This window comes from Mesoplodon densirostris, chromosome 7 (assembly GCF_025265405.1).
Source record: "Mesoplodon densirostris isolate mMesDen1 chromosome 7, mMesDen1 primary haplotype, whole genome shotgun sequence".
NCBI classification, from domain to species: domain Eukaryota; kingdom Metazoa; phylum Chordata; class Mammalia; order Artiodactyla; family Ziphiidae; genus Mesoplodon; species Mesoplodon densirostris.
Window position 1 is genome coordinate 24,793,313 of NC_082667.1, and position 15,809 is coordinate 24,809,121.

General features: G+C 45.9%; 1 protein-coding gene across 26 annotated transcripts in view; it reads right to left on the reverse strand.

The window, feature by feature from the left end:
• CD44 (CD44 molecule (Indian blood group)) overlaps positions 1–15,809 on the reverse strand; it is an 88,143-nt gene that overhangs the window by 51,098 nt on the left and 21,236 nt on the right. For all 26 annotated transcript variants that reach the window (XM_060103132.1, XM_060103131.1, XM_060103158.1 and 23 more), the window contains exon 2: positions 319–484. In XM_060103132.1, the coding sequence (XP_059959115.1) occupies positions 319–484 (166 nt within the window). The remainder of the gene's footprint in view (positions 1–318; positions 485–15,809) is intronic.

Genomic DNA, 15,809 nt, shown 5'->3' on the forward strand with positions numbered 1-15,809 from the left:
ACAATGATATTGCACGCTTCTTCAAAGCCTGGAGAGCATGTTGTGGAAGCACCTCAGGCAAGTGGCTTCCAACACATGACCCTTAAGGGCCTCCTCTAGGCAGCCCCTCCCTCTGTGATTCACAAAGGTGTCTTCAGCCGGCCCTCAATTTCAGCGGTCATACTGGTTCCAGATGGACTTGGCCAGATTAATGGGTGGTGCCAACTCTTCAGGCAAGCAGCCATTCAGCTGTCACGGAGGAGCCTTCCTGGGTCTAAGCCCCGCCCCCTGGACCCAGGCAGCCTACTTTCCCGCCACAGGTTGGGGCTGGTCCCTTACCTGCAGGTCTCAAACCCTACACGCAGGGCTGCCTCCATCTGGGCCATGGTGGGCAGCGTACAGTTGAAGGCCTTGCAGAGGTCAGCAGCCTCAGTCTTCGAGATGCTGTAGCGACCATTCTTCTCCACGTGGAATACACCTGCATATCGGCAGGTTATATTTAGATCTATGGGATGAAAAGATGAAAAGTTAGATTCTTCTGCATCAATAATTTGGAAAGGATAAGAAGTCTGTTTTAGAGCAGCCTCATTAAAAAGACAAATAATCTTCCCTACTGGCCAGAGCCTTCAACGTTCACCGTAGCATTTCAAAGCATCACTACTTCACTCTCAAATCTGAGACAAGAGACAGAAAGTAGCATCACTTTTACACATTCTCTCCACCGACTGCTCTACAACAAAGTTTTTACAAAGCATGTGATTTATTTCTGATTAGGAAAGTAGCACAAACTTGGGGAAAACTTACAAAATTCAAGGAAGTAATGAAGGAAAAGCAAGTCCACCTCTAAGAAACTACTGAAAACATTTTGCTCTATCTTGTTTCAGTTTGTTTTCTGAATGTGTGTTATGTATATACTTGCGTAGTTTAAATGGTACTAAATATACAATTTTAGGTGTAAGAATCTTTTTTTCCACTTAATGAGTATTTTTCCACAATCACGTGGTATGGCTCCCCAGCTGATAACCTCCAGTGACTTCTAGTCACACCCAGAATAAATTTCATTATCATGGCTGATAAGACCCACATGACCTGTCTCCTAACCTTTAAGTAGCTCACTCTGTTCCAGGCACAAAGCTTTCCTTCAGTTCCTTTGGACATTCTGAGCCCTTTCCCACCTTAGAACATTTAGGTCTGACTTTACCATTTCTTTTTTTTTTTTTAAGATTTTGCAAAAAATATATTGATAGGGTATATGTGCGGAAGTCCGTTCTAAGGGGGAGTTAGAACAAGATGGGATAGATGGGATACAAAACAATATCAGACCTAACTTACTGATATGAGTGCATTTTACATGTTTAGGTTTTTTAAAAAATTTTTTATACAATTTTTAAAGGTTACACTCCATTCACAGTTATTACAAAATATTGACTATATTCCCTGTGTTGTACAATACATCCCTGTAGCTTATCTTACACCCAGTGGTTTGTACCTCTTACTCCCCTACCTCTATATTGTCCCCCAGCCCCTCCCAACTGTTAACCACTAGTTTGTTCTCTACATCTGTGAGTCTGCTTGTTTGTTATATTCATTAGTTTGTTTTATCTTCTAGGTTCCACATATAAGTGATAGCATACAGTATTTGTCTTTCTCTGACTTATTTTACTTAGCATAATGTCCTCTAAGTCCATCCATTTTGCTGCAAATGGCAAATTTTAGTTCTTTTTTATGGCTGAGTAGTATTCCATTGTATATATAGACCATATCTTTTTATCCATTCCTCTGCTGATGGCCATTTCTGTCTAGAATGTACTGTCCTCTGATCATCATATTTTGTTTTTCAACTTGAAATCACCTCAACTTAGGGTCCTTCCCTGAACATTCTTATCCAACCCTCAGCGTCTCCCTCAACTTACTATGCTTTTGTGTCTTCACAGCAACTTGTCTATTTATTTGTGCATTTGGTTTTTTCTGTCTGTCCTTTCTTTTGATGGAAACTCCAAGAAAGCAAGGGCCCTTTGCCTGTTTACAGCTGTTTCTCTAACACTCGCATCAGTGGCTGACAGAGAACAGATGCTCCATAAATATGTGTTGAATAAATGAACAACTCATTGGAATTTCTTCAAAAACACACTTTGAACATATTGACAGATAGATCCAAGACCTGTTCTTTACTCGCAAGAGTTAATGCATCCAAAATGAAACCTAACTGCTACTAACCAGTTTAAAAATGATTTAGTCCTAAGACTTCTGTGAGTTTGCAGACACGAATCTGAAATCTCAATAAGGAGCTGAAAATTTTAAAAAAATCACCTGGTGCTCCCTGATCCTCTGTAACAATCTCAAAAGACTTCAAAGCCCTTAACTGAAAACTCAATATTCTTCTGTATGATGCCCAGTTTGCACTTGCGTAAATGCCAACACAGAAAGGTTATGTCCTTGAAGCTGTCTTGGTGAAGCAGGAGCACTTCCTTGAGCCTCAAAGACAGTCAGACATTGACTCTGCCAATGCCAGACACCACTCTGTCAGTCCCAATTCAGACAGAATTGGCTTTAACTCAGAATCTCTCTCTCATATGGGTGGGTCCAGAGGTCATCAGGAAGATTCTGCTTATTTATCAATGAGAAAACCGAGGCTCAGAAAAGTGAGCTGCCCAAGGAAGTGACAATTGCCGTCCAGAGCCTGTAGTTGCCTTCCTGAATCCCAGTTGCTTTGTTTTACATTTCTGAGCTGATAGCCAGGGCGGAGAAGCCTGCAACTGCAGCATCCCTGGTTACCCGGCAACTTTGGGGTTCTGTGTGGCATCACCTTTCAAAGACCCTGAGAGGTGACTTGTATGTATGTATGTATTATTTATAGGTGAAGAAACTGAAGCTCACAAAAATGAAATGACTTTGCAAAGTCACCCAGCCATTAGGTGGCAGAGCTGGAATTCCACCTCAGGCCTGTTTAACGCCCAAACCCATGCTCCAATCCGTTTTGCTATGTGCCCAAGAATCCTTTCATATCATTAGAGCAAGTTTTCACTCTGGAGGGGAGAGATACACCTAAACAACTGTTACATAATGACAAAGACAGGGTCAGTGTTAATGGAATTGTACAGCCAACAACTGCTTTCTCCTCTCTGAGCAGGAAGCAGCTTCCAATCACTAGAAAACAGAGTCTGATGAATGCAAATCGAGATGATAAGAAAACTGTTAAACTTCTCTACAACCTTTCTCAACTCTGAAAATAGTAAAAGAAGATATAAAAAAATGGAGCTTTGCAAAGACATAAGCCAATATCAAGTGATTCTATTTTCTTTGTATCATTAGCATGGAGGTGCTTTTGAAAAACATTAGAACTAGGTGAAATGGAGAAAACGTGTTTTGGGGAGACTAATTCCTTTTTGGAGTGGTGTCCTTTGGAAGCCACTCACACAATACTTGGCTGATGAGGCCAGGGGAGCACAGAGCGGGGAATGTACAAGGCCCTTTTGAAATGCTGTTTGTTTTTACTGACATTTTCAGCTTTGGCCTCGGTTGGCCAATCTTTGCCAAAGGAGACTGTCACGCTGGGTGACCGTCCTTCCGGGGGCCCTCTGTGTGTAGCTTACAAAAGAGAAGCAAAGCCTCCCAATCAGTTTCTTGGAGGTGAGGGAGACAGAGGACACTTCAGCAGATGCCAGGAGAGGCAGACCGCCCATCAGCGTGTGGCCAGGTGGCTGCTGGCACTCCTAGGTTAAAAATAAAGTCTGAGGCATGGACGGTGGTTTGGAGCTGAATGGCAGTTTCTGTCTTATTAAAATAAATTAGAGTTTGCCACCTGGCACACAGAATATGCAAATGCAAAAGGAACCGATTCACACTGAGACTTTTGAATAAAATCCCTTGAGTTCCCCGGGCGGCAGCCAACATCACTTGATAGATGATACACACAGGAATGTGTAAGTGTGTTTCTAGGTGTGCATGTGAGTAGTGAATGTGTGATGTGTGTGTGTGAGGTCAGCCAAGACAGGAAGGGACAGATAAAATCAACCTTCAGCCTTCCTAGAAATGCAAGGCTTACACCGCGTGTGTAGTAGGTATCAGGAAAGGGCTGCTGAATGAATGAAGACATTCTATGCAATGTGAGAATTCCATGGCTAACATTTATCTTAATCTCACACATAGAGAAGGTCCAACTCCTAATCTTGATGGCATTCAGCCATCTGGGAATTCCAAAGACAGTGCCAAAACCTTCACTTCAGGTCAACAGTATTCACAGTTCCTCCCCTCTGGGTCCCTCGTGTCTTAAAAAGGACCAAGCCTTCAGGGCTGTGTATCCGTTAAGCCCTGATAATTTATGAAGACTTTCCAACAGGCTTTCTTAACACTTTTGCAAACAGAAATTATTACCCCAGAGGGTATTGATAATACTAACAGCAATAATAGCAGCTAACACATATTGTGCACTTATTATGTATATGCCAGGCACTCTTCTAAGCATTGGACAAGTATTAACTCATTTTATCCATAAAACAACCCTATGAAGTAGGTAATATTATTATCCCCACCTTTCCCGATACAGAAACTGAGGCACAGAGAGGGGAAGAAACGTGCCCAGGTTCACAGAGCTCGTAATGATGGAGCCAGGACTCAAACCCAGCCAGGCTGAGCACTGAAGAGTCCACAGGCTTAACCACCAGGGCACACTATACTCCTCACCCCGATTTACATAACTTGTTTTGCCCTCTCAACCTCCCCCATGTACAGCTGAGAATATCCCCAAGGTTCAAGTAAGGTTAGGGTAAGGCCGAGGCGTGAGTAGCCACGGACCACAGACCACCGGATAGGCACCCGTGTCCATGGCAATGGCACTGGCCACACTGCAAACCCCTGTAGAGGCTGGACTCCGGAGATATCTGTGCATCTCTCCTGAGAAACAGAGATCCCTGTGATCCAGGAGCTGCCATGACTCAAGAGCCTAATATTAAATGGCCGATTGCATCTCTCAGACAAGCCTGTCCAACTGGACGTGAATCAAGAATGTTTTCCGTTAAGCCCTCTGGTCTCCAATAAATCTCCTGTATCGTGTAATAAAGGAAGGATTCCATGTTCCTCCCTCCAAGAGACCCAACGGGCAACATGAATGTTTGGAGGCCACTTTTGGATTCAGGGTGGAGCCTTTCTGGAGGGTGTTCGTTACGATGGGGTTGCCAGGAGGACAGAAGGGTCATTGGCCCAGCACCCAAGGATCTCATTGCCCACATGGGAAGAGATCTATCAGTAACCTGCCAGGAAGACCACAAAAAAGGAGCTCTGCAAGAGAACTGTTTAACCAACTCCCTGGCACCAGCTCACGTGAAGGCTGGTAGCTCAACTTAGAAGAGATCCACCCCAAACTGGGTTCAGATCCTGACACTGACACTCCCTCCAGGTTACACAGCTAGTTAGTTTCTTACCCTCTCTGACACTCAGCCTTCTCCTTGATGGAATGACAATAACATCAGGGTTTGTGGGACTGTGAAATGAGCTAAATGAATTCTCACAAAGGTGCTATGGAGTGGGCACTATTGCCAAACCCACTTTAGAGACAAGGAAACTGAGGCACAAAGAGGTTAAACAGTGTATCTACAGTCACCCAAGTGGGAGAGTCAGGGTTCTAACTTCTGTGCTATGCTGCCAATTATGTGGGGTTCCGGGTAAATTCCTTCTTATTTGGATAAACCAAAGCTAACCCATAACACCATTAATTTTACCTATATTTTTCACTAAGCCTCACATCAAGGAAAACAGATCTTCCTAGTAAAATCGCCCTGGGCCTGAGACGAATAGCTTCTTGGTTTGCTCCAGTCACTTCGAGAGTGATAGAAAAGCACAGCATCTGCTGAGAGTACAGCAGTGTGTAATCTTTACCCAACTCACCATTATGTGCACGTGTCCAAATTTTCCTAAGAGGTGAGTGAGGGTGGGGATAGTACACAGCCGACTAGCAATGGAGCTGAGTGACAAGACATGTTCAACCTGGAATCCACAAGTTGGTCTTCAGGGGTCTATAAACCTGGGAAATTATACACAAGACTGTGTGTGTATGTATATACGTGTCTACGTGCTTGTACGCATGTGTGTGTGTGTCGGTGTTTGGCTAGAGACAGCATCCCTCAGTTTCCATTAGCTCCTCAAAGATGTCTGTGGCAGAAACAGGTAAAGAATTACAAGAAATTATTATCTTTAAGGTCTCTTCAGTAATTAGAAATTCCAGGATTCTGGAATTTTGGAACTTCCTTGTGGGCTTCATGACAGCAGGGACTGCGTCTCTCCTTCAGCATGTGTCCCCAGGACCCTGTGCAGCACCACACAGAGTAGGCACATGTGGAACAAATGAATGAATGAATGAATGAATGAATATTCTCCCACACACACAGGACAAGCAGGCGTGTAGGATACAAACAGAACACGCCTCGGGGCCACTCCCCACGTCACGTCTAAAAGAATCACCAGCTGGGCCTGGTTGAGAATTCCCTAGTAGACACTTCAAATGTTTAAATATTTTTAAACCGAAGCATTTGCTTCTGAGAACCTCTGCTGTTTTCCCTGAAAGCAAATGTTTCAGAGACCAACTTTTAGCTTTGCAACTGGCGTTGTCTGCCTGGGCTTTGCCGCTGTCATCTCAGAGACGAGCACAGCCTTTTCACATCCTGTCATAGGGCCCCTTCTGAGGCCGGATCTCCTGAGACAGGAATGACAGGCACAGTGCATCCCATGTGAAGACCACAGGAGATGATCTACCATCACGCTGTGCCCAGAGACTCTCAATTCTCTGAACCAGACTTCTCCAGACGGTCCAAAGTAAATTCATGTATTTTCCAACAGGCACCACCTAGATGTGCCTGGTTCCTTTCGTCATCTCCTCAGGAAGGATGAGGCAGAATTAGATTTTTTTCTGATTTGGTCCCAGAGTAGCTATGTGTCTGGGGAAGTTGGTTTTCTTGAAGATGGGGATAAGGCCAGTTCCTGAGACCCAATGACTTGTGCAATTCCCATGGCCATGAGGACAACTGCGAACATTCACCTAGCGCCTAATCAGGCCCATATGAGGTTTCCAACATTTTACACCCAAAAATTCATTTAATTCTCACAACAGTGGTATGTGGTAGGCACTCTGGTTATCCCCATTGGATGCAGGAGGTAAATGATTCTTTGAGAAGACATGAATGACCTGAGCTAGGGGCTAGTGGACCTGGTTTCAGACTGGGCAGTCCAGCTGATCATACTTCAGAGTTAAGTGGCACCTTGTGGGTGGGACAGATGCTAAACTACAGGAAACCCTCTTCTCCACGTGTTTTTTTTTTGTTTTTGTTTTTGTTTTTGTTTTTTGTGGTACACGGGCCTCTCACTGTTGTGGCCTCTCCCGTTGCGGAGCACAGGCTCCGGACGTGCAGGCTCAGTGGCCATGGCTCACAGGCCCAGCCGCTCCGTGGCATGTGGGATCTTCCCAGACCGGGGCACGAACCCGTGTCCCCTGCATCGGCAGGCGGACTCTCAACCACTGCGCCACCAGGGAAGCCCTCCATGTGGTTTTTTTTTTTTTTTTCTTTTTTCTTTTTGCGGTATGTGGGCCTCTCACTGTTGTGGCCTCTCCCGTTGCGGAGCACAGGCTCCGGATGCGCAGGCCCAGCGGCCATGGCTCACGGGCCCAGCCACTCCGCGGCATATGGGATCCTCCCAGACCGGGGCACGAACCCGTATCCCCTGCATCGGCAGGCGGACTCTTAACCACTTGCGCCACCAGGGAGGCCCTCCATGTGGTTTTTAAAGTGCAGAGAGGTGAGCATTAAAAGAGAACTCTGCAGAGAGGAATTTGAGCTTATTAAATATTAATAAGCTCAAATATTATTTTAAGATCACAGGTCTCTTGATTCTGGACCAAAGACTTAAAGGGCAGGGCCCTTTGCTCAAGAGCTTGGGAAAACTTAGATGGGAAAACCTGCACTAATGGAACTTCCACCCTCTCCCCAAGGCAAAGATTCCGAGGTCTCTGTGTTCGCTGGCTTTTCCCAACAGAGGTCTGGCTTCCTCTCTCTCATTCTACCTGTGCTCTTCCCGAGATCACCCTGGGGATCAGAGACCCCCAACCCCAGCTGCAGCCTCAGGCCTCTTCTGTCCTTTACAGCCTGAGGGCTCTGGCCAAGGCCAGGCAGAACAGAACGAAGAGATGTTGGCCCAAGGCTGGGATGCCAGACCACAGGCTGTCCTTGTGACATTTTGAGATGTCTGTTGCCCAGCCCCCAAACCTCAACAGACCAGGCCCTTCTAGCTGGAGCATGGCACCCCAGGCTCACTGCATCCGACTCCATCGAGCCCCTGGAGTCAGTCACATGCAAGCCTCCTGGGCAGAGGTGGCCAAAAGCACCAGCGAGCTCTCCACATTTTTCATCTTTATAGTGTTTATCATGAAGCAGCCAGGATTCTCTTTCTGTCCTCTGATTTGCTGAGTTCATGTCTGAAAAAGATTATGCAACATCACAAATCTAACTGAACTGATCCTCATCAGAATTAGGGAGAGATAGATAAGGCCAATTGTTTTTTAAAGGATTATTGCTAATTGGATCATCCGTGTTTAAAGCAAGGAGGAACAATAGCCAGCGAGCATCAGAAATTCTCTTGAGACCCAAGAGAAAACAAAAATCCACAATGACTGAGCATGGTCCCCCAGACAGTTGTGAGAAAAGCAGGACCTCCAGGGTCCATAATTGCTAGATTCCTGACCCCCAGTCCAGTTTTCTGACTACTGAACTGCTTTTATAAGAGGCCTGAGCAAGCCATTCCAATAAAGCCACAGTCCACTGTCTTAATGGGACATGAAGAAGCCATTCTCTTCTTCATTGTGATTGTTTGATGTCTTCAAAGCCCAGAAGTTTCCATCTGGGAGTCTTCCTAGCTATTATAGCCCCTGCTGCCACCCAGGCCTGCCAGTCCAGAAGGCTGGCAGCCTTCCTGCTGCCCCACATCTCTCGCCCCCATCCCCTGATGCCCATGTGATGAGCGCCTGGTGAAAGGGTCTATTGTTCAGCATCCCATTCTGAACGAGGCCAAAATCACATTCTGTGGCCGAATCGCCTTTGGCTGCCCGGGGCAGACCATAAATCTTGAAGGACTCAGTCTCTCCCCGAATTGCCCTGGAGGCGGGTGAGGGTTTAATGAGCAGAGAAAATAGTCATACACCATCATACCGAGAGAATTTCCTCCAGAATGTGTCCTGGGTTGTTTTCAACTGAGTTATTCATCCCTTGGCACTTAGAAGGGAAATGCACCCCAACTTCTTGGTGCTGGCTATATCCCTTGACCTCTCAGCCCTTTTGTCCAAGGAGCCTGTCATGGCAGCCAACAAGGGCCCATCACATCCACTCTGTCAGAGAAGAGTCCAAGGGTTCTCTCAGCCACTACCCTGGCCCTTCAGTCTAGGCCTCCAAAGTAGCAATCCAATGAAGCTCTTGGATTGTTTGTACAGAGTCTGAAGAAAGACCCCCGCCCCTGCCTCCTGGTTGGGTAATGGGAACTGGGGGAGGGGAGAGGGTGGGAAGGTCTCGTTAGGCCCCCATTCCCGATCCTGGATCCAACAGTCTTTCTGGCAAAGGAGAGTGTGTCCCAGAACTGTTACCTCTGTACCCAACTCTGTGAGGCCATTGGTCTTTGGCGAGCGCGTCTCCAGGAAGACAGCTGGGGGAGAGAAACCACAGTGTGTACCCCTGCGTGTTGCCATGGTGACCGGGAAATATTTGGCTTTGGGCCTGAGACCTTGTTTTCTTCTTTTTTGGACCATATCTGTTTAGCAGACTGGCTAGCACAAACCCAGGATGTGGTAAATGAAATGAAAAAGCATCTCAGGGGCCCACATGGGGTTTTTCCTGTTGCAAGTAGAAAAAAAAAGAGGTCCTACTTTGTTTCATAGTTAGATTTGGTGGGGGGGGGAGCTAATTACAGTTCTAACACCTAGTTCAGGTACAGCTTTGGCTCAGGTCTATGGCCGGATCTTTGAGGAACTGGCTGATTTTAATCTGAGGGAAGTATGTCATGAGAGCTGAGGTGGGCTGAGACCGTCATTCACAAGTAATAGCTGCATTTCGCGGAGGTTAGTGAGTCACTGACACGCTGATGAGCCATGGGCCCCCATCTGGGAGAAGGACAAACGGTTCTAGCCTACCTCCTGTTCATTATAAGCTGTGTGACGTTGAATAAGTCACTCTAGATCTCTGGTTCACACCTAGCCTTCCTGCCTCCCAGGATGAAGCAAGAAGTTAGGAAATGCTTGAAGCTAGTGCGATAAAGCAGGGAGGAGTTATAGGCGCACCTGGGACAGTATGAACATCTCAGAAAGCTTCCCAAAAATCTAGTATTCATTAAGACATATATGGGCTCCAACCCCAGCAGAACCGTTGGATCAAAGTACAAGCAAGCGTCAGTAATAGTGCCATGGGGGAACTTTCCATCTCCAATTATGAAGCATTTCCACATCCAAAAGCAGCCCCATGAGGCCCATCAGGTAAGTACTATGGCCCCATTTTACAGATGAAGAAACAAAGGAGCAAGAGATTCAGAGACTCCAAAGTCTTACAGAGTTTGAATAAAACCCAGACCTCAACTCAGATTTTCAAGGTCTTCTGAGTTTCCCCATTACCCGTGGTGCTGCCCTTTCCATCTTGGGTGTCAGCAAGCAAAGGGGCAAAGTAGCAGCACTCAGACAGAAGAGCAGTGGTTTTCATACTTTTCTTCCCCTCCCCCTCCCAATGATGTCTTAGGCAGAACCACAATATTTAGGGTAGGGGAAAGCAGAGCTGCTCCCGTGGGAGTAGGAGTGAGGGTGGAGGGGCAGACCCCAGAGCCTCGATCCTCCAGGGGCTCATTCTTGCCCAGCCTCCACCCCACCCCACCAATGGTCCTGACACCCTCCACAATGCTTTAGGAGGCTGCGTGGAACTCTCTGGAAACCACCGCAGTAGGGGCCAATCATAACAACGATAACCACCCCTTGGCAAGGCTTGCGATGTGCCGGGGCTCCAAAGCATCCTAAGACGTTCAGTCGCCCCATGTGACAGCTGTGGAAGCAGAGGGTCAGAGCGCTAAGTAATTAGTACAGGGCTCTGCAGCTCAAAGGCTGCAGCCCAAATGAAATGCATTGTATAAAAATGCTTCACAAGTGATAACAGGCTTAGCATGGCTTTTTTTTTTCCTGTCAGTCTCAAGAATAAAAATACCTTGCAATGTAAATTTCCCCTGAAAGGTTGTCCCTGGCTCACCCTGTGGAGAGGAGATAATAAAGTCTGCTTTTCTAATCCTAACCTACAGGGATGGGGGCTGGAGAGCAGTGGACTCGAGAGGATTTATAGATCCAGAAACTGAGGTGAGGCTGTTGTCCTTCAAGGTAGAGCCATCCAGATGGAGGGGAACAAAAGGCTACCACCAACTCCCACAGAGTCCAGCCTTACCACACAGTCCAGGGTATCTCCAACTCGGATTTGATTTTCTCTTCCCTATCTCTTTTAGCATCCTTTCAAGTGATAAAGACAAGATTCTAGAATTTATGGAGCTGCTATTGTGTCAGACATTAGTCTAGGTATGGTAACAGGTGTTGTACCGTGTGATCTCCAGAGCAGCTTTGAGAGGTCAAATCATCAATCCCATTTTGCAGATGAAACAAGTGAGGTTCAGAGCACAACTGACTCAACGTTTGCTGTGAAAGTGGCAGGGCCATGAGTCAAACGCTGGGATGATATCTGGTCTCCGACGTGAGTTAGCCCAGATGTTTACCAAAGCCACCCCCTTCTGCTTGGGGCACACAGATTCTCACACTGGAGGCTAGAAATGAAAGGACCCTGTGGGGTGTGGTTGGGACAGGTCCTACTGCTGAGCCCGTGGCTGGGCTCCCCAGAAATATTACCATGGATGGAGCACCTACTGTGTGCTAAGTGCTTCACACTGATGATCTCATTTAATCTCCACAATAAATGTATGAGATAAGGACTATTACTGACATCAGACCTTATTACAGATAAGAAAACTGCAGTTTAGAGAGGTTAAGAAACTTGCTCTTTTCCTATTCATTTATTTATATAATTAAATGTAAGTTGCCTTTATAAGTTATTTTAACTATGTCATAAATATGTAATTGTTGGCATTTTACTTGTTTTCCTTATTTCTGAATTTTAGTACTTGGAATAAAGACTCTTATTATAATGTCAAAAAAAAAAAAAAGAAAGGAACTTGTCCAAGTTTGCACCGTTAGGGGGTCAGGCAGCCTGGCCCCTCTCTCTTAAATGCCACACGAATGCCTCTCTCATCACTTAATTTCAGGAGATCCCAGGTGAATTGCAGGATAATGCCTCTTGCCAGATAGTTTGTGCATCTCCCGGATTTGTATTTGCTAGTGTCGTGTCAATAGAGTTGGTGGATGGTGATTGCTGTCTCCTCCAAGGGGTAACTAACAGACCCAAGGAGATGGAGACATTTTCATAGAGAAATGAGTCCTGCACTGGGACTTAAGAGCCCTGTGCCCTAGGCAGGGGTGACTGTCTCAGGATCACAGTGAGAGGAAAAGGTTGCGGAATGGCTTGGATTTCCACCTGGCTTCGACAGTAACTCGCTACCTCTACTCTTTCCATGACAGATGGTACCTAGTTCAGACACCCCTTAGATTGATGGTTTTTATCCTCTTTCCCCCATGGCACCACTTCAAATTCACAGGAGGGAGCATGTCAGTCACACTCCGATGGGCACCAGGTACCTTGCCGTCCCTAGTGGCCTCTTTCCCTGTCACTCAAAAAATCTTACCCAAATGCAAGTGAGTGAGCATGCAAAGTCTTCTAGGAATAGCCATGAGTTTGCTGCAGTTTATAAGAGAAGAAAGTCATTCATAAGCCTTGGCACCTGGTTGCCAGTAGCCCTGTACTTACAATTTACCTACTACCAATCCTGACCTTCACGTGGATTGAGATAGAACAAGAACCATGCCTTTAGGTCATCCCTTTCCACTTCAAATGCATCAGCAGTGAAGCGATGTAGCTGCAAAAGCATTTGTTTACAACAACAAGTATTATAAGTGACCAAGGAGAGTTCTAGATAGTCACTGATTTCTAATTAGGAGGGCTCAGAAATCATCAGATCATATTTTAATGACTCAATTGCTCTCTTTTCTCATAGACTCTCTCTCTCTCTCCATCAGATGCTAAAGTGAAGAGGGGTGTGAGTGCTCATGTGAGTAACAGGCCCCTTCCCAGTCCAAGAACCCTACCCTTATTTATTCTCTAGATGCTTTTAAGAGTAATACAAATGTTTCAAAGCAGAAACCCTATAGAGGGAGAGGCTGGATTGAGGGGATATTTTTTTTAAAATCTGGGCCAAAAGATTTCCAGGATCAGTACAGTTCCAACTGCCCTGTGAGCTAAGAGCTTGTAATTCACACCTCTTCCTGAGCTTTCAATCTCTGAAATCTCATCTGTAACCACAGATGCCAGTTGCAAATGCCAGGCTCCAGAGAACACATTTCTGACAAGCTTTTAAATCTGACTCAAGCCACAGGGTTTGGACCAAAACCTTTATCATTTCATGTGTAGCTGGAGTGGGCCAAGCATAACTTCCTGCTTTTAAGGAACATGGCTCATGCAAAAAGCCAGGAGGCTTAGAAATGGAGGAAGCTATAAATGATCCTTCTGTGAAGTTGTCAAAGAAAATAAGATCTTGATTTTCCTTCAACTAAATAGCCATCAAACATGGCAAGAGACCACACCTGGGTGAAGGCCTAAGCTACTTTCAGCCCGGACACTTGAGAGGCATTCTAGAAGCAGCAGGATAGGCACAACAGGGCAGGGCCTCCTCCTATGAAATCTGTGCCTCCCAAATTGGTCTTCTTAGGGCATGGCACAAGGTATCCGTTCAAAGCACCCTCTAGAAGATGTGAGTGTTATATACCAGATATGAACCTGGGTGCTGAGTAGACATACGAGGTCCCTGCCCTGAAAGAGCTTATGCTCTAGTGTGGGGAGACAGATGGTATATAGGGAAACTATTAGCATATAAATAAGGCAATTTCGGGAGCAATAGTGCTACACAAAAATAAAAGGGGAACAGGCTGCCTTTTTGGGCAGTCTGTGTGGTCTGAGGCACACTCTTCTATGAACTTATGGGCATATTTTCCCTATTTATTATGGGGCCTTTGGTGAGATCAGATACATGGCGAAAGGAAATACCTACACACACACACACACACACACACACAGATTAAATCAGATTTGGAATTCATCGCCTTCCAGGGTCCATAACGAGATGTCCTTAGCATGTGGACTTAGTAGGGTAAACAAGGGAGACTTGGAAGGCAAAGGCTATGGCAACCAAACGACCTGGCTTGGGGGATAAGAGTTCCATTTGAGTCATAAGCTGGGTACAGAGCTGATGGAAGATGGCTCTGTCTGCCCCTTCTGGGTCTTGGCCTGAACTTCAAGGAGGCAAATCAAACAGCATGACAGAGCAGCCCGTCAGAGTGCAACTGTGATGTGTCCACTCACCAGCCCTCTGAAGGCTTACAAGGATCTCCTGGCATCTTCAGCCTCCCTTAGTTTATAGTTACTAAGGTGAGAGAGCAATTACCCCTATGCTATTGTAAGATGGCACAGCGGCCAAGGTCCTAGTCTTTCATATCAGAAAGACCTGGGTCCAAGCCCCAGCTTGGGCTCCTGTGGAATGTTGGGCACACCATGTTTTCTTAACCTTTCAGCCTCCGTTTCTTCATTAGTATAGTGAAGGCAATACCTGCGTCATGGGGTGCTTTTAAGGTGTCAATGGGGAAATGCACCTGAAACACATAGCAAAGTACCTGACGCTTAGCAAAGTGGCTGGGACTTGATCAATATTAGGTAATCATCTCAAAGATTAAGTGTATGTAAGGCTACTTAATCATAAAGAGCCTCCCACTCTGACAATTCTTGATTAACTGGTCAGTCATTCACTGTATCACTGGTAATAGCCACTCAAGACCTCCAGTTAGGAGCCAGAAGCCTAATTATACAATACCTGAGCTCCTACTCTATATAATACATGTGATAGATAGATAGGTAGATAGATGATAGATAGGTAGGTAGATAGGAAAGAAGGAAGGAAGAAAGAAAAAAAAGAAAGAAAGAGAGGAAGGAAGAAAGAAAGAAAGAGATAGATGAACAGGTGGATGGATAGACAGATGGATAGACAGACAGACACTATCTATAAAACATTATTCTAGGAAGAAGTATGCCTCAAGTGATACTAACCCACATAATCAAAATGGGTTTCACTGGGATTATGCCTTGTTCATCCTTATATCCACGATGTCTGATACATAGTATGGTGCCCAATAGATGTCTCTTTAGTTTTGTGGGAAACGCATGAGAGTCCAGTGACCTGGGACCTAGAGTTGGACTTCTTACTGATAAGCTGTCAGTACTTATCAGTACGGCTTCAGGTTCTTTGTCAGAGCAGGAAGAAGTTGGCTTTGGTGGTGTCTAGGTCCCTGGCCAACCTAACGCCCTGCCTCTAGAAGTCTGTGTTTCTTCTAAACTTGTTCTCTAAACACTCCAGGAACCCGAGTGGCTCCCTCTTGCCTGCAGGGTTGTGGCATATCCCTCTGGAATCAAGGCAGTGGTGGTGTGATGGATGCGTCAAGCAGGCTGGAGCGGCCAGCAAAAAGAAACAATAGACAAGAGTGTTACCAGCATCCTTCTCTCCAATTACAACAGCTAAATGCCTTCCAGCACACAGAGACTACAACCTGCCCCATCCAAGCTGGAGGGAGAGAATGGTTTCAATTAAGGGAAGCACAGCAGGATGGCTGATCTCCTTAGAGAGAC